At 43.0% G+C, this 26,009-nt stretch overlaps 1 protein-coding gene across 1 annotated transcript; it reads left to right on the top strand.

Moving 5' to 3' along the window:
- Nucleotides 1-934: 934 nt before the first annotated feature.
- LOC129814181 (IgGFc-binding protein-like) lies at nt 935-26,009 on the top strand. Its single transcript, XM_055867081.1, has 23 exons — nt 935-1,539; nt 1,841-1,881; nt 2,191-2,438; nt 2,916-3,471; nt 3,610-3,806; nt 3,899-4,279; nt 4,753-5,054; nt 5,248-5,513; nt 5,821-5,874; nt 5,974-6,111; nt 6,348-6,610; nt 6,707-6,791; nt 6,907-6,981; nt 7,107-7,244; nt 7,585-7,844; nt 16,797-16,881; nt 16,974-17,678; nt 18,528-18,736; nt 18,858-19,014; nt 19,294-19,727; nt 23,544-23,673; nt 24,337-24,492; nt 25,076-26,009. Exons 1-22 carry the CDS (start codon nt 1,463-1,465, stop codon nt 24,477-24,479), a joined length of 4,944 nt encoding a protein of 1,647 aa, XP_055723056.1. The 5' UTR covers nt 935-1,462; the 3' UTR covers nt 24,480-24,492; nt 25,076-26,009.

The raw sequence follows: 26,009 nt of genomic DNA, 5'->3' as shown, positions 1-26,009 counted from the left end.
GAGTGCACAATTTTGAATATGAAAAGTTATTAATAAACAAATTAGGCACATTTAGGCAGTCTTGACACAAACTTTTGAACAGAAATACAATGGTTCATTGGATCAGTCAAAAAAATAAATACACTGCTGACATCTAGTGAACAAAATCTAAATTGCACCTGGGCTGGAATAATAGAATATTACCTTTCTCTTGCATTTCAAAGAACATGGTACAAAAAACTGTTGTTTTTTTCTTTGTATTATCTTTTACCAGATCTATCGTGTTATATTCTCCTACATTCCTTTCATACTTCCACAAACTTCAAAGTGTTTCCTTTCAAATGGTACCAATAATATGCATGTCCTTGCTTCAGAGCCTGAGCTACAGGCAGTCCGATTTGGGTATGTAATTTCTTGCGAAAATTTTAAAGAACGGACGGATCCTTAAGATGTTTAAAAAACAAATACACTGCTCAAAAAAATAAAGGGAACACTTAAACAACACAATGTAACTCCAAGTCAATCACACTTCTGTGAAATCAAACTGTCCACTTAGGAAGCAACACTGATTGACAATAAATTTCACATGCTGTTGTGCAAATGGAATAGACAAAAGGTGGAAATTATAGGCAATTAGCAAGACACCCCCAAAAAAGGAGTGATTCTGCAGGTGGTGATCACAGACCACTTCTCAGTTCCTATGCTTCCTGGCTGATGTTTTGGTCACTTTTGAATGCTGGCGGTGCTTTCACTCTAGTGGTAGTGGTAGCCTAGCGGTTAAGAGCATTGGGCCGGTAACCGAAAAGTTGCTTGTTTGAATCCCAAGCCGACTAGGTGAAAGTCTGTGCCCTTGAGCAAGGCTCTTAATCCTAATTTCTCCTGTTAATCACTCTGGATGAGAGCGTCTGCTAAATGACTAAAAAGTCAAGCTCAATTTTACTGCCGGAAATTCACTCCCAGAACCTGGATTCCCCCGATTTCCACCCTCTGTTGTCACTGAATAACAGAATCACTTTTTAACCAAAGAGGAAGTGTTATGCAGTGATACCAAGTTCAATACAGAACATGCATTGTCTGTTCCTTTACCTTATGATTCTTAGATGGGTCTAGCTAGCTCCTAAGTAGTGAAAAACAGTCTGGTTTCCTCATAATAAAACTGCTTTGATTGATCAGCTATCTTTAATTAAATCATTAATCTTGTTACTGGGTGCTGACACCCTTTACAGTAACTATGTCTTAATCAATGTTGTCAACTCGTTGTCTTTTTGACGCCATACACTTGGCCCCTCCCTTTCCTGTTTGCCCCTCCCCCTTTCCCTGCCCACTGCTCTGGGCCACCAGGACCCTTATAAAAGTCTGCACGCTTTCCCCTCCCTAGTCAGAATCAGAGTGAGACTCCAGTACTCCCCACTCTCTCTATACAGTGAGTGTAAAGAGTATTCTATCTTAGCCTCCATAAGGGAACACAGCTAGAAGAACACCCATGCTAGGAGGCACCTACATTGGGTTGCTGGCTACAGCAGCCCTCCTCTCTCTGCTACAGGACGGGACTTACGGAAGGTGAGTCTCACTGTCATACTGTTGGTCTATTGTTTAGCATCTAACATACTCTTAGTTACTCTCTCTCTATGGCTGTGTCTTACTCTTACAATTGTATGATTTACTGTCTTAATTATTATCATGTCAACATTAGTATAAATAATACAAATGCTGAACTTTAGTTTGCAACTTGTTGTCGGATGCACCATGGCATAGAGATTACGATGTCGATATGTCGATGTGTAGGCTAACAATAAAGTGTTTTACTTTGATATCAATTTCTCTCCCACTGTTTTGATTTGATCCTAATGTCTTCTTTCAGTGTTGAGGGTGACAGATCATCAGTTACAATGAGAGATGCAGGTATGAAACAGTATCAAATACCAATAATGCTAAGCATTGTTTTCCTTTTTCTTTTCTCAAACAACACAATGATTGCTGAAGGAGAAGTGGGATTTGTCAGTAGAACTAGCAACCTATTCATCAGTCTGACTTATAGGCTACACCTTTGTCTGGTTTTTGTTAAGTCCAGTGTCGCTCACACCCCCAATTGCTACATTAACTTTGGACAAAAACTCACCTTTATTAAAGACCTAAACACAGAATAGGTTTTTTTTAAATGACGACTTTAATTGACTATTCTCTCTTGTTCTCTCTCTCGCTCTCTCTCAGGGACCTGCACTGTCTACAGCGACTTCCACTACAGCACCTTTGACTGGGCCAACTTCCGCTTCGTTGTCCCCTGTACCTACGTCCTGGCCCAGCTGTGCTCATCCTCTGAGATCCCCCTGTCCCACTTCAGTGTGGAGGTGAAGAATGAGCAGCGAGGGAACTCCTCTGTATCTCCTGTTCTGCAGGTCAATGTGGAGGTGGAGAACCTCAGGGTCTCCCTGCACAAGAGACAGAACCACCGGGTCATGGTGAGTACAATATAGGTTGTTATTATAAAGTTTATTCACCATACAATGGGTTATAATGGTTTATTGGTTCTAATCAATTTCACATATGATTTAGGCCTTTCACATTCCAACTGACCACATCGATGTTAGGTAAAGTATCTAGACCAGGAAAATGTGCTATTTGTAATTGAGTCATTGTAAATTCACTGCATAATAGTGCTGAACTTAGTTATTCACTGGGTCTAAAAGTTCATATACTGTATCTGCCATGAACTGATAAACTGAAAAAGTATTTACTACAGTACAACAAAGTTCAGAGTTGGTTATGCAATGATGTACAACAATATGAAACTATGGGACATAGGAGGGTTAGTATTTTGTCCCCTATTCCAAAGTATCGAACACATTGATCCAGTAAATATGTTTACTACATGCTAAGGTAAGAACGGCAAAGAAAGACCAGTCTTTCAAGTAAATCAATCTTTATCATGTTTTCAGGTCAACGGCATTTGGAAGAAACTCCCACTGAGCCTCAACGGTGGCACCATCAACATCCGAGGCAATGCGGCTTCCGTCGTCCTGGAGACTAACTTCAACCTTTTTGTATCCTATGATGACTCCTGTGCCGTCCATATCACCGTCCCTGCCTCGTATTCCGGTAAAGTCTGCGGCATGTGCGGGAACTTCAACCACCTGAGAGACGATGATTACCACACGGCTGACGGTTCTGAGGCTTCAACTGCTGCCACATTCGGCCAGAGCTGGCAGAGCCAGAAGGCCTGTCAGTCGACCGTTGTCCCCCATGAGTGTCCCCCTATGGAGGAGGCAGAGTACGCTAGCGAGCCCTACTGTGGGTCCCTGGTCTCCAGGCACGGGCCCTTCGTAGAATGCCAGTCTGTCCTGGGAGCCGAGAGCTACTTCCGGAGCTGTGTGGCGGGGATGTGTGGAGCAGGTGGTGGCCTAGAGGTGCTGTGTGAGGCCCTGCAGTCCTATGCTGATATGTGCCTCAAGGCCGGGGGGCCCGTACCTGCCTGGAGGAACTCGACTATGTGTCGTAAGTTGTTTTATGGTTTCCTCTTTTGATTACTAACCTTCCTGATGTAGTTAATTATTGAAATTGGAAACAACTTGATGATGGTGATAGCCTTCTATACATTTTATTAAATTCTCTGCCTTTTCTTTCCCTCCCCAGCCCTGGAGTGTGGAGCGAACAGCCATTACAACGCCTGTGCCGAGGGCTGGCCTGAGGCCTGCTCCATCATGGACACCCAAAGGGCGTGTGGAAGCTGTGAGGAAAGGTGTGAGTGCAACCCCGGCTTCAAGCTCAGTGGGGGGAGATGTGTCTCTGCAGAGGACTGTGGCTGCTGGATGAATGGAGTGCACTATGAGGTAAGGAATAGATTTAGGTTGATAGCAAAATATCAACACAGACAGACATTAAGAAAAACACACACACATCTCTTTTCTTCACCCTTTTCCAGAAAGGAGCGACGTTCATGGACGGTGAGTGTGATCGTGTGTGCCAGTGTATGGGCGGGGACAGACTCCAGTGTTCTGCTTCCTCCTGCGCGGACGACGAGGTGTGCAAGGTCAAAGAGGGGGTCAAGGGTTGCTTCCTCTCCAGCCCAGCCATCTGCCGCGTCTACGGAGACCCCCACTACATCACCTTTGACGGCAAGGCATACACCTTCCAGGGGGGCTGCAGCTACACCCTGGCCAAGACGTGCGGCGAACACACACCCATCCAGTTCTCAGTGACGGGCCAGAACTGGAACCCGGGGAGCGAGAGCAGTGCTAAGCTGGCCGCAGTGGTTCTGGAGACCAAGGGTCTGCATTTGAAGATTGATAACTACAGCGCCACTGTAAGAACGAAAACTACGACATTTTGAAATAATCTTTCTTTACTTGTGCAGAGACTTTTTCCTATTTTGCCAGTATTGCCTTTTGCCTTCAGAACCTTCACTAATCAGCTCTGGGTGTGCGGTAGATTCTACCTATTATTTACTTGTGACATTAACATGCATTGCTGACCCACTGGACCTTGCCCTCCTATTAACCCCCTCCCCACTTCCCTGTATTGCTTTGGTACAACAGTTCAAAGGAACTATGTAGAGAATTAGAGAATCTATTAGAGAATCTAACTATGTCTATCCCTTATATGTTTTTACTTGTATTTGCAACTGTTCAGTATACTTTAGTTTCTACAATTTGTCCAATGAGACAGAGGAGACATTCTCTATTCCACACAAGAATTATATTTAATTCTACTTTCATCTATTTTACTTGGCTCCACTCTACCTTACTCTGCCCTACCCTTCCCTACTCTCCACTGCAGGTGAACCATGTTTGGCAGAGTCTTCCTATTGCAGTAAACGGCCCGTACGGCGAGGTGAAGCTGTACAAGAAGAAGCAATACACTGTCATGGAGACGACCTTTGGCCTCCAGATGCTGCTGGACGATCATCACAGGCTCTTCCTGCAGCTGGACGAGCGCTACAAGGGTGAGATGTGCGGCCTCTGTGGTACCTACTCCAACGACCAGGGGGATGACTTCCTGACCCCAAACGGCACCAAACCCGAGACCAATGAGGTCACGTTCGCCAACAGCTGGAGAGTGAAGAGTCCGGAGGACGATCGGTGAGTGGGTTGGATGTTTTGAACCATAACGGAAACATACTGTACAGTACCTTATGTTACCGTTATGTTTGTAGTGGATGAGTGTATCCAGCCATCAACTGAAAAATGCAGAACTGTCATTGTATCATCAACACTAATCTTTGAATACATCAATACATCCAATACATAACACCATTGATCTCCTCTTCTCTAGCTGTGTTGCTTCCCCACCTGCCCCCCAACCATGTGACTCCCATTTGGACAACCAGGGCCACCAGGAGTGTTCCAAGCTGCTGCGTGACACTTTCAAGCCCTGCCACCCATTTGTCCACCCCACGTCCTACATAGTTAGCTGTATGTCTGACCACTGTGCCTCCGGCGGGGACATGCATGTGACATGCTACTCCCTGAAGTCCTACGTGACCGCCTGTCAGGTGGCCAGTGTTACCTTGCCCCCCTGGTTTAATGACACCGCCTGTGGTGAGTGTGGTATGGTATGATTGTTTTCGTAAATGCATGCTGCTGCTGCTGAACACCGTACTATGATTGTATGGTGGTTGGCTCACCCCATCCATCATCAAACACTTTGGTTTTTGTTGTAGTCTTCAACTTGGATCCTTCATTCCTTCCTCCATTCTTCTTTTCCTTCCACTCTTGCATCCCTTATTCCTGTCCTCTTTTTCCTCCCCTCCTCCCTCCTTCTCTTACTTTCCCCTTCCTACCATCCACCTGAGGCTTGTCCAATGTGTTCCTGTGAAAAATCCTGCTGTCTGTCTTATAATTGCAGATAGCCTACCTGGCCCTCCCACAAAACCACCAGTTACTACACCTGACAATACATGTAAGAACGTTGACCACATGATTTTACAATGGCAGCATTTCCATTCCTTTGATACCAGCTGGTTCATTTGGTGACTGAGTTTTCTATGGCATCCTACAGTTTGTCCTCTAGACTGCAACTTTGACAACAGCGAGTGTGGGTGGGAGCAAATTATTCAGGACAGTTTTGATTGGAGAAGACAGAGAGGCCCAACCCCGTCTGACCTCACAGGGCCAACCCAGGACCATACCACAGGAGGTGAGAGGTTACATGGTTGTGCCCCCCAAAAAATCTGAAATTACCAAATGTGCATCATCCACTGTTTCTGAGATTTCAATGAATGAGACAATACATGGTTGTAGCCTATCGACTTCTACAGACAGTGATATATAAATACCTATCTACATAGTGGACATCATAGAGGCTAGCCATTTCAGAAATAATATGCTGGGAGTCGTGATGTTAAAGAGTGTCTGTGTATGTTTGTTGATCAGGTGGCTCCTACATGTACATTGAGGGCAATGGTGTGTACTACGGAGACTCTGCACGTATGATAAGCCCTAAGTGCCAAAAAGGGGCGACAAAATACTGCCTGCGCTTCTGGTACCACATGTACGGACAGGCTAAGGCCATGATTCTCAATGTGTACCAGCTTGACGAGCGCAACAAACACAGGAAACTGTGGTCCAAAGCCAATAACCAGGGCTCTACATGGTATCTTGCACAAGTGGATATCAATATCGATGGGTCATTCCAGGTAGGAGAAGGTATCAGAGGTTTTTAGAGGGTTAAATAGTGCGAAATGATTGTGGTATTACACATTTTCACCCAACACAAAATGGCTCTGTTTCAGATCATCATCGAGGGAATCCGAGGCTCTGACGATCAGTCTGACGTGGCATTTGACGACGTCTCCATCCATTATGGATCATGTTCAGGTGAACTTTGTAACTATCATAGGGACGCATGCTACTGTACATCTAAACACTGGATGTCAGATGAGGAAACATTTACCCTTTATGACCAATGTCATTCCCCTGCTTCCTCTGGCAGGTTCCTCAACAGGTGTTGTTGGTGGACCTTCAGTTCCTCCCCCAGTTGAAGAAGGATCATTTGTCCCACACCCAGGTATATTACATCTATAGACTCATTTTCCTATGGAAATAAAAAATCTCTAAGGTACTTCAGAATAACGTGTTAAAATGTTGGACTCATATTGACTTTTACAAATGTTTCCCATGTTCCCTGCTCAGTCTGCAACTTCGATTGCACTTTTGAGGAGGACCTCTGCAGTTTTACCCAGCTGATGACGGATTCTTTTGATTGGACAAGGCATAGTGGCTCCACCCCCACTGCGATGACTGGGCCATCAGCTGACCACACTAAAGGAGGTAGGTGTTCTTAGGACTTTTACCCCAAACTGAACAACAAAATATGGTAATTGTTGTCATTGTTGGACATCGTAATGCCTTGTCTGAATGGTTGCAAAAACTCTAATGCTCAAACAACAAACCGGAAAGTCAAAATTGGATTGAAGGATTTACCCTGTACTATTCTTTCTGCTCCATTAACTTCAATGGCTGTATTGCAAGACCTACATCCTTACATAAACAATCTAACCTGTCCCATTGCTGTATGAACTCCAGAAAGAACCCCTAATAAAACCTACTGCTATCTAAAGGAATTGAATCTGTGACCCTATCTCTAATCTTATCTATTCTTGCCTATAAGATGTCGGTCACTACTTGTACATCGAAGCCAACAATGTGTCTAACGGAGACACGGCTCGCCTCCTCAGCTCTGAGTGTTCTGACCCCGGTCTTCAGTGTCTGCAGTTCTGGTACCACATGTCCGGTTCAGCGAAAACCATGGGCCTGCACGTCTACATACTCCAGGACCGCAGCGCCGACATGGTATGGTGGAAGAGGAACAACCAGGGAGACTGCTGGCAACTAGCCCAGGTGGATCTCAGGACCACTGGACCTTTCCAGGTGAGTGAGTTATGTGACATTGGTCTTGGTTTAGCCTCTGACCTTCCCTCTGGAGGTTGGAACAATTAAAGGTCCAATGCAGCCATTTTTATATCAATATTAAATCATTTCTGGGTAACAATGAAGTACCTTACTGTAACAGATTTCCATTCATATTGGAAAAATAGCTTTTTAGGAAAAAAATATGCCTCAAGCTAGAATTTTGCTAGGACTGACTGGGAGTGGTCTGAGTGGAGAGGGGAAAACTGAAAACTCGCTGTTATTGGCAGAGATGTTTGGAACTCTCTTTGTTATTGGTCCCACGTCATCAGAGCATGACGCATGATGAACGCAGAACGAGTGAGAGCTCGGTTTGTTGTTTTGAAAGTTTCCGAAAGAGTGTTTCCTTAAAAAGGAAAAGCCTTCCTGTTTAATTTGGATCACTTGCTGGGACCGGTACTATCTGTCCCAGGATATTGCCAAACCCTAAATTCTGAAGAGCAGATGGTTGGTGAAGCAGCTGGCATAGATGTTGCTGTGTATGTTCAGAGCCATATTCCTGTAAAGCTTATGAGGATCTCATGGCAAATGTTGTTGAAGTGTCGTGGTTGCAGGTTCACGTGTCTCATCTAAAGCCTCTTCTTTCGGGGTGCTGCTAAAGGCCACCAAGTGCTAACAGTCAGAATTTGGGTAATATCTGTGCAATACATGATAGTGTGTGTGTGATGTTAATAGAGAGGTCTGTTTTCTGGGTGACCTGAACATTGACTGGTTAGCAACTAGCTGTCCTCTCAAGAGTAAGCTTTTAACTGTGACTAATGTCTGTAATATGACCCAGGTTATCACTCAACCAATTAGAGTGCTGTAACGGCTTTCCTCCTCCTCTTCATCCGAAGCAGGGAGCAGGGATTGAACCAAAATGCAGCTTCTTGATATGACATGATTTATTAACCTGTCTAGGATCAGCGTGGCGCTAGCGGCACACCCCCCCCCCCCCACTGAAAAACCAGTGCCGCGAAATTCAAAAAAAATATTTTTTTTAAATATTTAACTTTCACACATTAAAGTCCAATACAGCTAATGAAAGACACAGATCTTGTGAATCCAGTCAACATTTCCAATTTTTAAAATGTTTTACAGGGAAGACACAATATGTAAAGATGTACATCTATTACCTAAAAACACATTAGCATAATCCACCATCTTTTATTTGTCCACCAACACCAGTAGCCATCACCAATTCGGCTAAACTAAGATATTTATAGCCCCTAACCAACAAAAAAACTCATTAGATGACAGTCTGATAACATATTTATGGTATGGGATAGGTTTTGTTAGAAAAAAGTGCATATTTCAGGTAGATGGCATAGTTTACAATTGCACCCACCATCACAAATGGACTAGAATAATTACAATGAGCAACGTGTTTACCTAACTACTAATCATCAAACATTTCGTAAAAATACACAGCATACACGAATCGAAAGACACAGATCCTGTGAATACAGACAATATTTCAGATTTTCTAAGTGTCTTACAGCGAAAACACAATAAATCGTTATATTAGCTTAGCACATAGCAATTAGCAGCCCAGCATTGATTCTAGCCAAAGTGAGCGATAAAAGTCAACATCGCCAAAAGATATTAATTTTTTCACTAACCTTCTCAGAATTCTTCCGATGACACTCCTGTAACATCACATTACAACATGCATATACAGTTTGATCGAAAATGTTTATATTTAGCCACCAAAATCATGGTTAGACAATGTGAAATGTAGACAAGCTGGTAAAGAAAAAGTCCTTGCGCCACTTAGACAGTGATCTACTCTTATACATAAATACTCATAAACGTGACTAAAAAATATAGGGTGGACAGGGATTGATAGACAATTTAATTCTTAATACAATTGCGTTATTACATTTTTTAATTTATCCTTACTTTTCAATACAGTTTGCGCCAAGCGAAGCTACGTCAAAAAACATGGCGTCCTAAGCCACTAAAATGTTTCGACAGAAACACGATTTATCATAATAAAAATGTCCTACCTTGAGCTGTTCTTCCATCAGTATCTTGGGCAAAGGATCCTTTCTTGGGAGAAATCTTCTTTTGGTGGAAAGCTGTCCTCTTGCCATGTGGAAATGTCAACTGCGTTCGGGATGAACTGAAAAGCGTGCCCAACTTTTCACATCGTTGCAAAAATAAATGTCCCAAAATCGCACTAAACGGATATAAATTGCTATAAAACGCTTTAAATTAACTACCTTATGATGTTTTTAACTCCTATAACGAGTGAAAAGATGACCGGAGAAATATAACAGGCTAAACTAACGCTTGGAACAGGTGCGCGCCGGTGTCCTCTAGGCTCATGACGCAGCTCCCAAAGAATGACTAGCTTCAGGGTTTTTTCATTTGTAGGGCCTGTGAACGCGCAATCGACCCCGTTGGAATCGTCATCACGTAAAGGCATCCAGGGGAAGACGTAAGAAGTGTCCGTATAGTCATAGCAACGACAGTGCCCTTTTAAATGACTTCAGAAGAGTGGCCAACATTTCTCAAATCTGACTCCATGTCAGGGAAATTGCTGTAGAATGGGCTCTGTTCCACTTAGAGACAAAATTTCAACTCCTATAGAAACTATAGACTGTTTTCTATCCAATAATAATAATAATATGCATATTGTACGATCAAGGATTTTGTGGGAAGCCGTTTAAAAAATTAGCCAAATTAGCATAAATAGTCTAAACAGCGCCCCCATCCCCAACAGGTTTAAAGTAAATACAAAAAAACACGAAAACACTTAAACAAACTACAAAACAACAAACGACGTAGACACACCTGAACATAAGAACTTACATATAACGAAGAACGCATGAAACAGGAACAGACTACATAAACCGAAGAAACAAAACCGAAAACAGTCCCGTGTGACGTAACATACACTGACACAGACACAGGAGACAACCACCCACAACAAACAATGTGAAAACACCTACCTTAATATGACTCTCAATCAGAGGAAATGAAAACCACCTGCCTCTAATTGAGAGCCATATCAGGTCACCCTTAAACAAACATAGAAACACATAACATAGACTACCCACCCAAACTCACGCCCTGACCGTCAAACACATACAAAATAACAGAAAACCGGTCAGGAACGTGACATTCAGTCATTTCTTTGTGTTCTTTACAGTTATTTGAACAACTATTCAAAAATACATATAAACGTGCACTATGCAGAAATCGCTCCGCATTTTCCTGGTTGCTAAAATTATAATATTATTAAAACAACAGTAGTGTTGGATCTGTGACATCCACTGGTATTGATCATATCTTCACTAATACTGCAGAGCTTTGCTCTAAATGTCACGCTCTGAATAAATAAATATCAGTTCCCATTGGCTGTAGTGAACATAACATTGTGACAATAACAAGAATAGCCTAAGTGCCAAAGGTTGGTCCTGAAGTAATTCATAAGAGATCACACAAAATGTTTTCTCAGGACTCTTTTGTTGAGGATGTACAAAATGTATGTTCGTCTGATGTGTGTGAGGAAGTGAATGCAGAAGCAGCACTGGAAGTATTTGTAAAATAATGAATGCCAATTGTTGACAAGCATGCACCTGTTAAGAAATGTACTGTGAAAACTGGTAAGAGCACCCTGGATTGATGATGAATTAAAAAAAGGGTATGCTACAAAGAAATTATGCAAAAGAGGTGGTCAATTTGGTCAACTTAGTATGGGAGAAGTGGAAAAACTATTATTATCCATCAAAAATGATAAGCCACCAGGAATAGACAACCTTGATGGGAAACTATTGAGAGTGGTAGCAGACTGAATTGCCACACCTATTTGCTATATCTTCCTCTACCTAAAAATAGTAAAGCACCCATTACTTGCTTTAACAGCCGCCCAACCAGTTTGCTGCCTGTTCTAGTAAACTGATGGAAAGAATTGTGTGTGACAAAATACATTGGTTAAAATAAATGGATTAAAAATGGATAATAAGATGATAGTTGGAACTGTATTGTTAGATTTGAGTGCACCCTTTAATCTTATTGATCATAAATTCCTATTGAAAAAACGAACTTGCAATGGTTTTACATCACATGCCATCACGTGGTTGGAGAGTTATTTATCCAATAGAAACCAGAGAGTGTTCTTCAATGAAATCTTCTCTAACATCAGATAGGTACAGTGTGGTGTCCCTCAGGGCAGTTTCCCTGGGCCGTTAACCTTCTCTATTTTTACAAATGATTTGCCACTGGTCATACACAATGCTAAAATGACTATGTATGTGGATGATTCCACACTCTATATGTCAGCACCCAAAGCCAGTGAGTACACTGAAATTCTAAATAAGGAGTTACAGTCAGTATCATAATGGGCAATTAATAATAAACTGGTCTTATTAAACTAAAGGCATTGTATTTGGTCCAAAACATTCTTTATTACCTAAACCTTAACTGGAGTTGTGCATAAATGGTGTGACCATTGAGCAAGTTGAGGAAGATAAACTCTTAGGTATAACATTGGATGGTCAATTATCATGTTCAAGTCATATTGAAAAAGTTGTTGTGAAGATGAGGAGGGCTGTCTGTTATAAAAACATGTTCTGTGTTTTATACACAAAAACATCAAGAACATGCATGCGTCTATCCTGGTTGAGTGTTGATGAGAGATTAACTGCTTCTCTTCCAGTTTTTATGAGAAATAGTATTGTGATGAAAATTCAAGGGTGTCTGCACAATCAAATAACTCAGCTCAGACACCCATGCATACCCCACAAGACATGCCAACAGGGGTCTCTTCACAGTCCCATAGTCCAAAACAAATTCACAGCAATGCACAGAGACTTCCGGCGCCGACAGAGATGGCCGCCTCGCTTCACGTTCCTAGGAAACTATGCAGTATTTAGTTTTTTACGTGGTATTTCTTACATTGGTACCCCAGGTAATCTTAGGTTTTATTACATACAGTCGGGAGGAACTATTGGATATAAGAGCAACGTCAACTCACCAACATTACGATCAGGAATATGACTTTCCCGAAGCGGATCCTCTGTTTTGTCCACTGCCCAGGACAATGGATCGGATCCCAGCCGGCGAACCAAAACAATGACGCCGTAAAAGGGGCAGACGAAGCGGTCTTCTGATCAGGCTCCGGAGACGGGCACATCGCGCACCGCTCCCGAGCATACTACTGGCCAATGTCCAGTCTCTTGACAACAAGGTAGATGAAATCCGAGCAAGGGTAGTGTAACGGATGTGAAATGGCTAGCTAGTTAGCGGGTACGTGCTAGTAGCATTTCAATCAGTTACGTCACTTGCTCTGAGACTTTAAGTAGGGTTGCCCCTTGCTCTGCAAGGGCCGCGGCTTTTGTGGAGCGATGGGTAACGATGCTTCGTGGTTGACTGTTGTTGATGTGTGCAGAGGGTCCCTGGTTCGCGCCCGTGTCGGGGCGATGGGACGACGTAAAGTTATACTGTTACATTGATGCTGTTGACCCGGATCACTGGTTGCTGCGGAAAAGGAGAAGGTTGAAAGGGGGGTGAGTGTAACGGATGTGAAATGGCTAGCTAGTTAGCGGGTACGCGCTAGTAGCATTTCAATCAGTTACGTCACTTGCTCTGAGACTTTAAGTAGGGTTGCCCCTTGCTCTGCAAGGGCCGCGGCCTTTGTGGAGCGATGGGTAACGATGCTTCGTGGGCGACCGTTGTTGATGTGTGCAGAGGTTCCCTGGTTCGCGCCCGTGTCGGGGCGAGGGGACGACGTAAAGTTATATCTGTTACAGTAGCATTCCAGAGAAAAAAAGAGACTGTAACGTTCTTTGCTTCACGGAAACATGGCTCACTCGAGACACACTATCGGAGTCGGTACAGCCAGCTGGTTTCTTCACGCATCGCACCGACAGAAACAAGCATCTTTCTGGTAAGAAGAAGGGCGGGGGGGTATGCCTAATGATTAACGAGACGTGGTGTGATCATAACAACATACAGGAACTCAAGTCCTTCTGTTCACCTTACTTAGAATTCCTCACAATCAAATGTCGACCGGATTATCTACCAAGAGAATTATCTTTGATTATAATCACAGCTGCATATATTCCCCCCCAAGCAGACGCATCGATGGCCCTGAACGAACTGCATTTGACTCTATGTAAAATGGAAACCACAGATCCCGAGGCTGCATTCATTGTAGCTGGGGATTTTAACAAGGCTAATCTGAAAACAAGACTCCCTAAATTCTATCAGCATATCATTTGTGCAACCAGGGCTGGTAAAACCCTGGATCATTGTTATTCTAACTTCCGCGACGCATATAAGGCCCTCCCCCGCCCTCCTTTCGGAAAAGCTGACCACGACTCCATTTTGTTGCTTCCAGCCTATTGACAGAAGCTCAGGTCTGTTCAACGCTGGTCCGATCAATCTGATTCCACGCTTCAAGATTGCTTTGATCACGTGGACTGGGATATGTTCCGCATTGCATCAAACAACAACATTGACGAATACGCTGATTCGGTGAGCGAGTTTATTAGCAAGTGCATCGGCGATGTCGTACCCACAGCAACTATTAAAACATTCCCAAACCAGAAACCGTGGATTGATGGCAGCATTCGCGCGAAACTGAAAGCACGAACCACTGCTTTTAATCAGGGCAAGGTGACCGGAAACATGACCGAATACAAACAGTGTAGCTATTCCCTCCGCAAGGCAATCAAACAAGCTAAGCGTCAGTATAGAGACAAAGTAGAGTCGCAATTCAACGGCTCAGACACGAGAGGTATGTGGCTGGGTCTACAGTCAATCACGGATTACAAAAAGAAAACCAGCCCCGTCGCGGACCAGGATGTCTTGCTCCCAGACAGACTAAACAACTTCTTTGCTCGCTTTGAGGACAATAAAGTGCAACTGACACGGCCCGCTACCAAATCCTGCGGACTGTCCTTCACTGCAGCCGACGTGAGTAAAACATTTAAACGTGTTAACCCTCGCAAGGCTGCAGGCCCAGACGGCTGGTGTGTTTACGGACATATTCAATCAATCCTTATCCCAGTCTGCTGTTCCCACATGCTTCAAGAGGGCCACCATTGTTCCTGTTCCCAAGAAAGCTAAGGTACCTGAGCTAAACGACTACCGCCCCGTAGCACTCACTTCCGTCATCATGAAGTGCGTTGAGAGACTAGTCAAGGACCATATCACCTCCACCCTACCTGACACCCTAGACCCACTCCAATTTGCTTACCGCCCCAATAGGTCCACAGACGACGCAATCGCAACCACACTGCACAATGCCCGAACTCATCTGGACAAGAGGGATACCTATGTGAGAATGCTGTTCATCGACTACAGCTCAGCATTTAACACCATGGTACCCTCCAAACCCTCCAAACCCTGGGTCTCGACCCCACCCTGTGCAACTGGGTACTGGACTTCCTGACGGGCAGGTAACAATATCTCCACCCCGCTGATCCTCAACACTGGGGCCCCACAAGGGTGCGTTCTGAGCCCTCTCCTGTACTCCCTGTTCACCCACGACTGCGTGGCCATGCACACCTCCAACTCATTCATCAAGTTTGCAGACGACACTACAGTGGTAGGCTTGATTACCAATAACGAAGAGACGGCCTACAGGGAGGAGGTGAGGGCCCTTGGAGTGTGGTGTCAGGAAAATAACCTCACACTCAACGTCAACAAAACAAAGGAGATGATCGTGGACTTCAGGAAACGGCAGAGGGAGCACCCCCCTATCCACATCGACGGGACAGTAGTGGAGACGGTAGTAAGTTTTAAGTTCCTCGGCGTACACATCACGGACCATCTGAAATGGTCCACCCACACAGGCAGCGTGGTGAAGAAGGCGCAGCAGCGCCTCTTCAACCTAAGGAGGCTGAAAAATGTTGACTATACATACCCTACATTACTCATCTCATATGTATATGCTGTACTCGATACCATCTACTGCATCTTGCCTATGCCGTTCTGTACCATCACTCATTCATATATTTTTATGTACATATTCTTTCATTCCTTTACACTTGAGTGTATAAGGTAGTTGTTGTGAAATTGTTAGGTTAGATTACTCATTGGGTATTACTGCATTGTCGGAACTAGAAGCTCAAGCATTTCGCTACACTCGCATTAACATCTGCAAACCATGTGTATGTGACAAATACAATTTGATTTGATTTGATTTATTATACAGAGCCATGATCACATGGAACTCCCTTCCATCTCCAATAATGCAAGCAATCAGCAAAATTACCTTCAAGAAATGGATAAAACAACATTTCATGGCACAATAGGGACTGTGAAATGACACACTATCACACTCTAACACAATCAATTTACACACATTATTCTTTAGAAGTATTGTTTGTATATTGTTGTATTTTATATTAGTGTGACTGTTCTTGTGTACAGTGTTTTGTTACTTGTCGTGTTTATGTTTTTTGGTGGACCCCAGGAAGAATAGCTGCTGCTTCGGCAAAAGCTAATGGGGATCCGAATAAACCAAATAATATTATCCAATTTACCGCATGGTGATGTCAGTGTGGAAAGCCGAAACTCCTGCCCATGCAAACCTGCTGATTAGAAGGTCCTGTAGATTGTATTTTCAACCAGCAACTATCAGGAAAAAACACTGATCAAATTCTTTCACACTTTTACAGTATTCATTTCATCATCTGTTGTGCAATATGTTACAAAATACAGGCAAGACACAATGTTGACTTCACTGGTCCTTTAAGCAACAAGGTGAAAAGGGTAGACTGGAATGTGAGGTGTGGATATTCCTCACCGCACCATTATCCCTGTGTTGTAATCTTAAAATGTCAGACGAGTTTGGACTCGGACATGTGTACCATTATTCATCCAGAAAGGTCCCTTTGACAAAACGTGCTTACGGTACCTTTTTGCTCTATATCCTCTGTTATAAATGTTTCTCCCTGGCTATTACTTTGATCTCAGATCATCTTCGAGGGCCGAAGAGGCACCACTGATCAATCTGATGTGGCTATAGATGATGTTTCTCTGCATCGTGGACACTGTGAAGGTAAGGGTCACTCCCTCCACAGTCCATATTGGTGAACAACACAACCACATTTGGGGTAATTGTTATAATGTTGATTTTCTTCTAACTCCTAGATCTGATTAAGCCAACAACACCAACCGAGAAACCTGTTCCAGCAGACAAGTCTACCATTGTACCAACACCAGCTCCAATTACCATGAGACCAGTAACACTAAGACCAACAACTGCTGCACCAGCTCCAACCAACTCAACCATGACATCTAAACCCTCAACTACTGCTAGGCCACAACCACCAACAACTATGAGACCAGAAACACCAGCACCACCCACAACTGAAATACCAAGTCCTCCAAGACCGACAACTGAAAGACCACAACCGCCAAGACCGACAACTGAAAGACCACAACCCCCAAGACCGACAACTGAAAGACCACAACCCCCAAGACCGACAACTGAAAGACCACAACCGCCAAGACCAACAACTGAAAGACCACAACCGCCAAGACTGACAACTGAAAGACCACAACCCCCAAGACCGACAACTGAAAGACCACAACCCCCAAGACCGACAACTGAAAGACCACAACCCCCAAGACCGACAACTGAAAGACCACAACCGCCAAGACCGACAAATGAAAGACCACAACCACCAAGACCGACAACTGAAAGACCACAACCCCCAAGACCGACAACTGCAAGACCACAACCCCCAAGACCGACAACTGAAAGACCACAACCCCCAAGACCGACAACTGAAAGACCACAACCCCCAAGACCAACAACTGAAAGACCACAACCACCCACCACAGCAAGACCAAGTAAGTCTTTACGTGCCCTTGATAACACAAAGTTACAATATTCATTCATTACAGACCCCTCTAACACAAGTGTTATACAATCGGTATTTTACAAATGTAAAGACACTAAGTACAAAGAAAATGTAATCTGTACTTATTCTTGCAGGCAGTGTGCTACATATTCTATACACTCAACCTTATATCTGAAGAGTTTTATTCCAAAACCTTATATATCCATTTTCAGAAATATTTGTAAATTAGCTTTTATTGTTAAAAAAAATTATGAAAGAGATTGGTGTGTTTTTATGTATTTGTTTCAAATCTATCATTTGGTTTCATTTCAGAGAGACAAATAATCATGCTTTTTTGCTAAATACTATACATATCCGCCTCACTCTCAGAGAATAAGTAGTACTGCTAGGTTTTACACAATGAAATGTAACAAATGACTACATTTTTTTAAATGAAATGTACAAATGATACATTTGTGACATCGATATTTCATGTTTTTAAAAACATATTTAAAACAGTAATATGATATCTGTATGTAAAACATTTACATTTTAGTAATATAGCAGATGCTCTTACCCAGAGTAAATAGTCAATCTTAAGATAGCTAGGTGAGAACCACGTCAGTCAAAAATACAGGATACGAACATTCCATTCCAGCTAAGCAAATGGATATATAGCACTTTGCCCCAATTTTTTGTGTACATTTTCATACACATCTAAAACCTATGAATGAAAAATCTGAGAACAATAATATTTTACAGACATGAATTTACCCATAATAAGCAATCATTTCTGGTGAAGAATTGGTTAATATTGCGTTATTGGAAATAAACTCTTAATTTGCTCTTTTCTCTGTAGCACCATCATGCCCAAAGAACAGCCACTTCACCCCCTGCATCTCTGACTGCCAGCCCACCTGTAAGCACCTCCACGGCCCACCCGACTGCCACTCTGATGAGCACTGCGTACAGGGCTGTGTGTGTGACGACGGCTTTGTGCTCAATCAGAGGGTGTGTGTACCCACCCAGCAGTGTGGCTGTGTGGACAGCAATGGCAACAGCCATCACGTAAGTAACCTAGCACACAATGAGAACTGCTTGAGAAGTATGTTTGGTGTAGACCCAGTGCCCATAGTTACATGTGTGAAATCTGCAGTGTAATGACTTTAAAGATGGACTTTCATTTCAGTTTAAAGAGAGCTGGTACACTGAGCACTGCCATCAGAAGTGTGAATGTGTTGAAGATGATGGTGTGGGGGAGATTGACTGCGATAATGAATATGAGTGTGATGGGGATGCCATCTGTCTTCAGAATGAAGCCGGACTGTATTTCTGCAAGTCAACAGGTAGGCCACACTTCTCAGAAACTTGACTCTCTTAAGAACTGTCTCCCATAAACTAAACAGACATTCAATTGCATGAAATGCCAGTCCCTTACAGACCTCTGTCAAGGCCTAACGTTCTCCTGTGTTCTAAAACAATGTTCAAGACCAAATCCACAACAGTTCAGTCTCATCCATCTTCACTGTTTTATATCATAATTCCTATCTATGTGTTTTCTCACCATGGTCTCATGCACATGTTGTTTCTATGGTATTAATCTTGTTTCTATTTTTGCGTTCAAGGCTTCAGTGAGTGCTCTATCAATGGAGACTCAGAGTACAGAACCTTTAACAACATGAAGCATGACTTTGAGGGCACAAACTCTTATGTTCTGGTCCAGACCACAGACCTGTCCAAGAACCAGCCAGACATCTACATCGAGGCCATCAATGAGATCGTCAACCAGGATGGTGATGACAGTCATGGTGACAGTAGCCAAGGTGACAGTAGCCAAGGTGACAGTAGCCAAGGTGACAGTAGTAATGTTGACAGCAGTGATGAGGATGACAAGCATAAAGACAGCGTGAGAAGGGAGAACAGTGAAGACAAGCATGATCGCAGCGATGAGGACAGTGATGAAGATAAAACAGAGAACAACAACCGTCTGCGACTCAGAGGGCTGAAGATCAGAGTCTACAACCACATAGTTGAGTTCAGGAAGAACAGGAAACTTGTTGTAAGTATTTAGGACTTATACATTGTTTAATATGACAATTATAAGTCAATTCATAACTTCTACTTACAGTTGGTCGGAAGTGTACATACACCTTAGCTTTAACTTCCTGACTGATGTCTTGAGATGTTGCTTCAATATATCCACATCATTTTTCTTCCTCATGATGCCATCTATTTTGTGACGTGCACCAGTCCCTCCTGCAGCAAAGGACCCCCACAACATGATGCTGCCACCCCCGTGCTTCACGGTTGGGATGGTGTTCTTTGGCTGGCAAGCCTCCCCCTTTTTCCTCCAAACATAATGATGGTCATTATGGCCAAACAGTTCTATTTTTGTTTCATCAGACCAGAGGACATTTCTCCAAAAAGTACGATCTTTGTCCCCATGTGCAGTTGCAAACCGTAGTCTGGCTTTTTTATGGCGATTTTGGAGATGTGGCTTCTTCCTTGCTGAGCGACCTGTCAGGCTATGTCGATATTGGACTCGTTTTACTGTGGATATAGATACTTTTGTACCTGTTTCCTCCAGCATCCTCACAAGGTCCTTCGCTGTTGTTCTGGGATTGATTTGCACTTTTCGCACAAAAGTACGTTCATCTCTAGGAGACAGAACATGTCTCCTTCCTGAGCGGTATGATGGCTGCGTGGTCCCGTGGTATTTATACTTCGTACTATTGTTTGTACAGATGAACGTGGTACCTACAAGCATTTGGAAATGGCTCCCAAGGATGAACCAGACTTGTGGAGGTCAGCAATTTTTTTTCAGAGGTCTTGGCTGATTTCTTTTGATTTTGCCATGATGTCAAGCAAAGAGGCACTGAGTTTGAAGGTAGGCCTTGAAATACATCCACAGGTACACCTCCAATTGACTCAAATGATGTCAGTTAGTCTATCAGAAGCTTCTAAAGACATGACATCATTTTCTGGAATATTTCAAACTGTTTAAAGGCACAGTCAACTTAGTGTATGTAAACTTCTGACCCACTGGAAATGTGATACAGTGAAATAATCTGTCTGTAAACAATTGTTGGAAATATTACTTGTGTCATGCACAAAGTAGTTGTCCTTACCGACTTACCAAAACTATAGTTTGTTAACAAGAAATTTGTGGAGTGGTTGAAAAACTAGTTTTAATGACTCCAACCTAAGTGTATGTAAACTTCTGACTTCAACTGTATCTTTACGCATTATTTATCATGTGCTTTCTGATTTGTTACCCTATGTCTTATTGTAACCTGTAGCCAAAGGTTTGCCACTTTGCTGGCAGAACTGAACACGTCTCTGAAACATTATCTCATTCTCTACAGGATGGAATTACCTAGTTTCCTTTTTGGGACCCTTATTCTTCAGTTTATGTGTGTGTGTATGTCTGTGTGTCTCACCCTGACCCTCATAGCCACTGGCTAGGTGCGATAAGATAAATGGTTCATGACAGGGTTGTAGTACACTCTAAACTTCAGAGGAATGCAGATCTAGCCATATATGATTTTTTTCACTTCTTCCCTATTACTCTCCTCACCGTAAAACACACTCACTAGGCTTACTGACATAAATACATTGGTTGCCCCAACAACCTACCCCCAACAGTTGTTTTCTTCTTGTCAAAACCAGTATGTAGAGATCTAGTTTCAGGCAATTCTTTTACATCTGCTACATTAGGTTACTCGCTAACTAAAGTAGCTAGCTTAGCTAAAAGACTAGCTACGTCGGTCGCGGTCTGCTTGAACAGAATGACATATCAATGAACCACTAAAGGAACACCCCATTTCTGTTTGAGAAATCATAGCAATATTCCTACAGTGAAATACACTGCTCAAAAAAATAAAGGGAACACTTAAACAACACAATGTAACTCCAAGTCAATCACACTTCTGTGAAATCAAACTGTCCACTTAGGAAGCAACACTGATTGACAATAAATTTCACATGCTGTTGTGCAAATGGAATAGACAAAAGGTGGAAATTATAGGCAATTAGCAAGACACCCCCCAAAACAGGAGTGATTCTGCAGGTGGTGACCACAGACCACTTCTCAGTTCCTATGCTTCCTGGCTGATGTTTTGGTCACTTTTGAATGCTGGCGGTGCTCTCACTCTAGTGGTAGCATGAGACGGAGTCTACAACCCACACAAGTGGCTCAGGTAGTGCAGTTCATCCAGGATGGCACATCAATGCGAGCTGTGGCAAAAAGGTTTGCTGTGTCTGTCAGCGTAGTGTCCAGAGCATGCAGGCGCTACCAGGAGACAGGCCAGTACATCAGGAGACGTGGAGGAGGCCGTAGGAGGGCAACAACCCAGCAGCAGGACCGCTACCTCCGCCTTTGTGCAAGGAGGTGCACTGCCAGCGCCCTGCAAAATGACCTCCAGCAGGCCACAAATGTGCATGTGTCAGCATATGGTCTCACAAGGGGTCTGAGGATCTCATCTCGGTACCTAATGGCAGTCAGGCTACCTCTGGCGAGCACATGGAGGGCTGTGCGGCCCCACAAAGAAATGCCACCCCACACCATGACCGACCCATCGCCAAACCGGTCATGCTGGAGGATGTTGCAGGCAGCAGAACGTTCTCCACGGCGTCGCCAGACTCTGTCACGTCTGTCACATGTGCTCATGTGCTCAGTGTGAACCTGCTTTCATCTGTGAAGAGCACAGGGCGCCAGTGGCGAATTTGCCAATCTTGGTGTTCTCTGGCAAATGCCAAACGTCCTGCACGGTGTTGGGCTGTAAGCACAATCCCCACCTGTGGACGTCGGGCCCTCATACCACCCTCATGGAGTCTGTTTCTGACCGTTTGAGCAGACACATGCACATTTGTGGCCTGCTGGAGGTCATTTTGCAGGGCGCTGGCAGTGTACCTCCTTGCACAAAGGCGGAGGTAGCGGTCCTGCTGCTGGGTTGTTGCCCTCCTACGGCCTCCTCCACGTCTCCTGATGTACTGGCCTGTCTCCTGGTAGCGCCTGCATGCTCTGGACACTACGCTGACAGACACAGCAAACCTTTTTGCCACAGCTCGCATTGATGTGCCATCCTGGATGAACTGCACTACCTGAGCCACTTGTGTGGGTTGTAGACTCCGTCTCATGCTACCACTAGAGTGAGAGCACCGCCAGCATTCAAAAGTGACCAAAACATCAGCCAGGAAGCATAGGAACTGAGAAGTGGTCTGTGGTCACCACCTGCAGAATCACTCCTGTTTTGGGGGGTGTCTTGCTAATTGCCTATAATTTCCACCTTTTGTCTATTCCATTTGCACAACAGCATGTGAAATTTATTGTCAATCAGTGTTGCTTCCTAAGTGGACAGTTTGATTTCACAGAAGTGTGATTGACTTGGAGTTACATTGTGTTGTTTAAGTGTTCCCTTTATTTTTTTGAGCAGTGTAATTTTTCTCCCAAAAAATAAGTGTGTGTTTAGTAGACTGCTACCACATTTTGACTTGTTGCCATTGGGTCAGTAACAGTCTTTCAACAGATCAATAATTAACTGAGAGCCCAATTATTTGTTTCCTCATTAGTTGCTACCCTCTGTTGTTGACAGATAAGCAAAATTACATTGAACATATGATATCTTGCCCATTCTTTCCTTCCTTCTTTCCCTCCCTCCTTCCTTCCTTCCCTTCTTCCTTCCTTCCTTCCTTCCTTTCTCTCTCTCTCTCTCTCTCTCTCTCTCTCTCTCTCTCTCTCTCTCTCTCTCTCTCTCTCTCTCTCTCGCTCTCGCTCTCGCTCTCGCTCTCGCTCTCTCTCTCTCTCTCTCTCGCTCTCTCTCGCTCTCTCTCGCTCTCTCTCGCTCTCTCCCTCTCCGTCTCTCCCTCTCTCTAGCTGGACGGTAGGAGCACACATGCCCCTGTCTCCCCAGCAAGGGGTCTGAGGATTCTGGAGAGCTCCTCTCGTATCTACCTGAAGACAGACTTTGGCCTCTCCGTGGAGTTTGATGGACACAGCAGAGCAGGTAACACCACTGTTACATCACAGCCAAAGGAGGGTTTAAATGATTGGTATCTCAATAGTCTCTCTGATAACAGAACAGTAAGATAGCTGTACAGACAGTGTTTACTGCCCAATATGTCTCTTATCTGTGGACAGATAATATTATCATAATAGTATAATTAACATTTACACCTTTTATCATATCTTGCAGAAATATGGTAACAAGGGAACATACTGTATCAATCCAAACACATATGTGTATGATGTGCCATAAAATGTAATGTGTATGATGTGCCATAAAATGTAATGTGTATGATGTGCTATAGATGTGTGATGTATGCTTTTTGATATACAGTAAACTGCTTTATGATATACAGTAAACTGTTTTATGATATACAGTAAACTGCTTTATGATATACAGTAAACTGCTTTATGATATAAAGTAAACTGTTTTATGATATACAGTAAACTACTTTATGATATACAGTAAACTGCTTTATGATATACAGTAAACTGCTTTATGATATACAGTAAACTGTTTTATGATATACAGTAAACTACTTTATGATATACAGTAAACTGCTTTATGATATACAGTAAACTGCTTCATGATATACAGTAAACTGTTACAGAGCATAGACGTACTGACAGAATGAACTCACTTCCATGTCTTTATTTTGCATAGTAATCATCCTGGCCCACACCTACAAGAGGAGATTGGGAGGCCTGTGTGGCAACTTTGACGGCAAGAAGAATAATTACATGATGAAGCCGAACGGTAAACAAAATAATTTGGAGAGAGCTGAAGAGTGGCGGAGGACAGACTGAGCATAACATGGAGGTACGGAGTCACAGAGACAGTACTAGCTACCACTACCACATTAATGTCTGCAATATCGTGTGTATAGTGTTCAGTATGACATCCATATTAGGAACTCCCTCAGTTGTCACTTCTCATTTCACTTTTGTAAAATCTCAACTTTTAATCATCTTTTAACCAAGAAGATACAGTATATTTGACTTTTATTTAACTAGGCAAGTCAGTTAAGAACAAATTCTTATTTACAATGACAGCCTAGGAACAGTGGATTGGATTTACTAGATTTACACATCTAGTTTTTCTGGATCTATGTCAAGTAATGCAAGGAGAAAAAATGGCACAGCAGCCAATTTGGGAGGGGGTGTGGATGACCACACGCCATAGCAGTCATCTTTTTTGAAAACTGCCTTCTTCAGGGGCAAAACAACATATTTTTACCTTGTCCACTCGGGGATTCAATCTAACAACCTTTCGGTTACTGGCCCAACACTCTAACCATTAGGCTACCTGCCGCCCCGGGGGAATATTTTTTATTGTAAGGAAATGTTATATCTTTAAAAAGCACCAACACCAAAACTGACTCATTCTTCTTTTATGTTTTCAGAGGATCACCTTCCCTTCGTAACTTTGCCTATGGCCAGCGACCTGACCTCTACATCAAGACCATTGAATGTGTCTCTTTTTTCTTCTCATAGACAGACACATTCTTTCCTACAATGGACACAGTGCATTTGAAAGCACTTGGGTTTTTAAAAAAAAAAGGGGTTTTGTGGACTATGGATCAATAAAGTATTCTACTTCTTCCATATGACTGTTGGTTTAAATCCTGTTGTTTCTGCAGCTTATGACCCACTTGTGTGCCTTAGTCATAGGTTATTTACACAGTTTACCTAGTGTAAGAGTCAATGTACACACATGACACTTCCCACTTGAAAAAATACTACAGTTTACTATAGAATACTACAGTTCAGACCCCAGTCCTACCTACCTGGTTATGGAAAATGTGCTCTTTTAGTATTCCTACAATAGGTGGAGAAAGTGGAGAAAGCCTCCACTTCTATGTCAAAGATAATAAAACAAAAACGCTATAGTAAATAGTACAGTAATGTCAGCAAAAACGCTACAGTAAATACTGCATTCCACAAAAACACTACAGTAAATAATACTGTATACTACAATCCGCAAAAACACTACATGAATTACTATAGTATATACTACAGTTTTATTTTACTACAGTATTTATACTATAGTTAACTGTGAATACTGCAGTATATTACAGTAAACACTACAGTAAATACTACAGTAAAGTCCGCAAAAACACTACAGTGAATACTATAGTATTAATACCATAGTATAATAAAAAAAACATTAATGAAGGTTATACTTGTATATTACTGCTAACGTGTAATATTTATTCGAAGGCCCACATTCCCTTAGCTTTAGACTGATGTCCAATACCTCAGTGACTGTAATGTACAATATTACTGTATGATAATAGAAAACTATGCAAATCAATGATGCAAGTGTTTAAGCTTACA

The sequence above is a fragment of the Salvelinus fontinalis genome, chromosome 17, assembly GCF_029448725.1.
Source record: "Salvelinus fontinalis isolate EN_2023a chromosome 17, ASM2944872v1, whole genome shotgun sequence".
Lineage (NCBI taxonomy): Eukaryota > Metazoa > Chordata > Actinopteri > Salmoniformes > Salmonidae > Salvelinus > Salvelinus fontinalis.
This window is presented reverse-complemented; position numbering and strand designations above follow the sequence as displayed.

Coding starts and splice junctions, on each gene's coding strand:
- LOC129814181 (XM_055867081.1), top strand. CDS start 1,463: ATGCTAGGAGGCACCTACATTGGGTTGCTGGCTACAGCAGCCCTCCTC. Junction 3,472..3,609: donor GAGGAACTCGACTATGTGTC/GTAAGTTGTTTT, acceptor TTCCCTCCCCAG/CCCTGGAGTGTGGAGCGAAC. Junction 7,845..16,796: donor GGACCACTGGACCTTTCCAG/GTGAGTGAGTTA, acceptor CTTTGATCTCAG/ATCATCTTCGAGGGCCGAAG.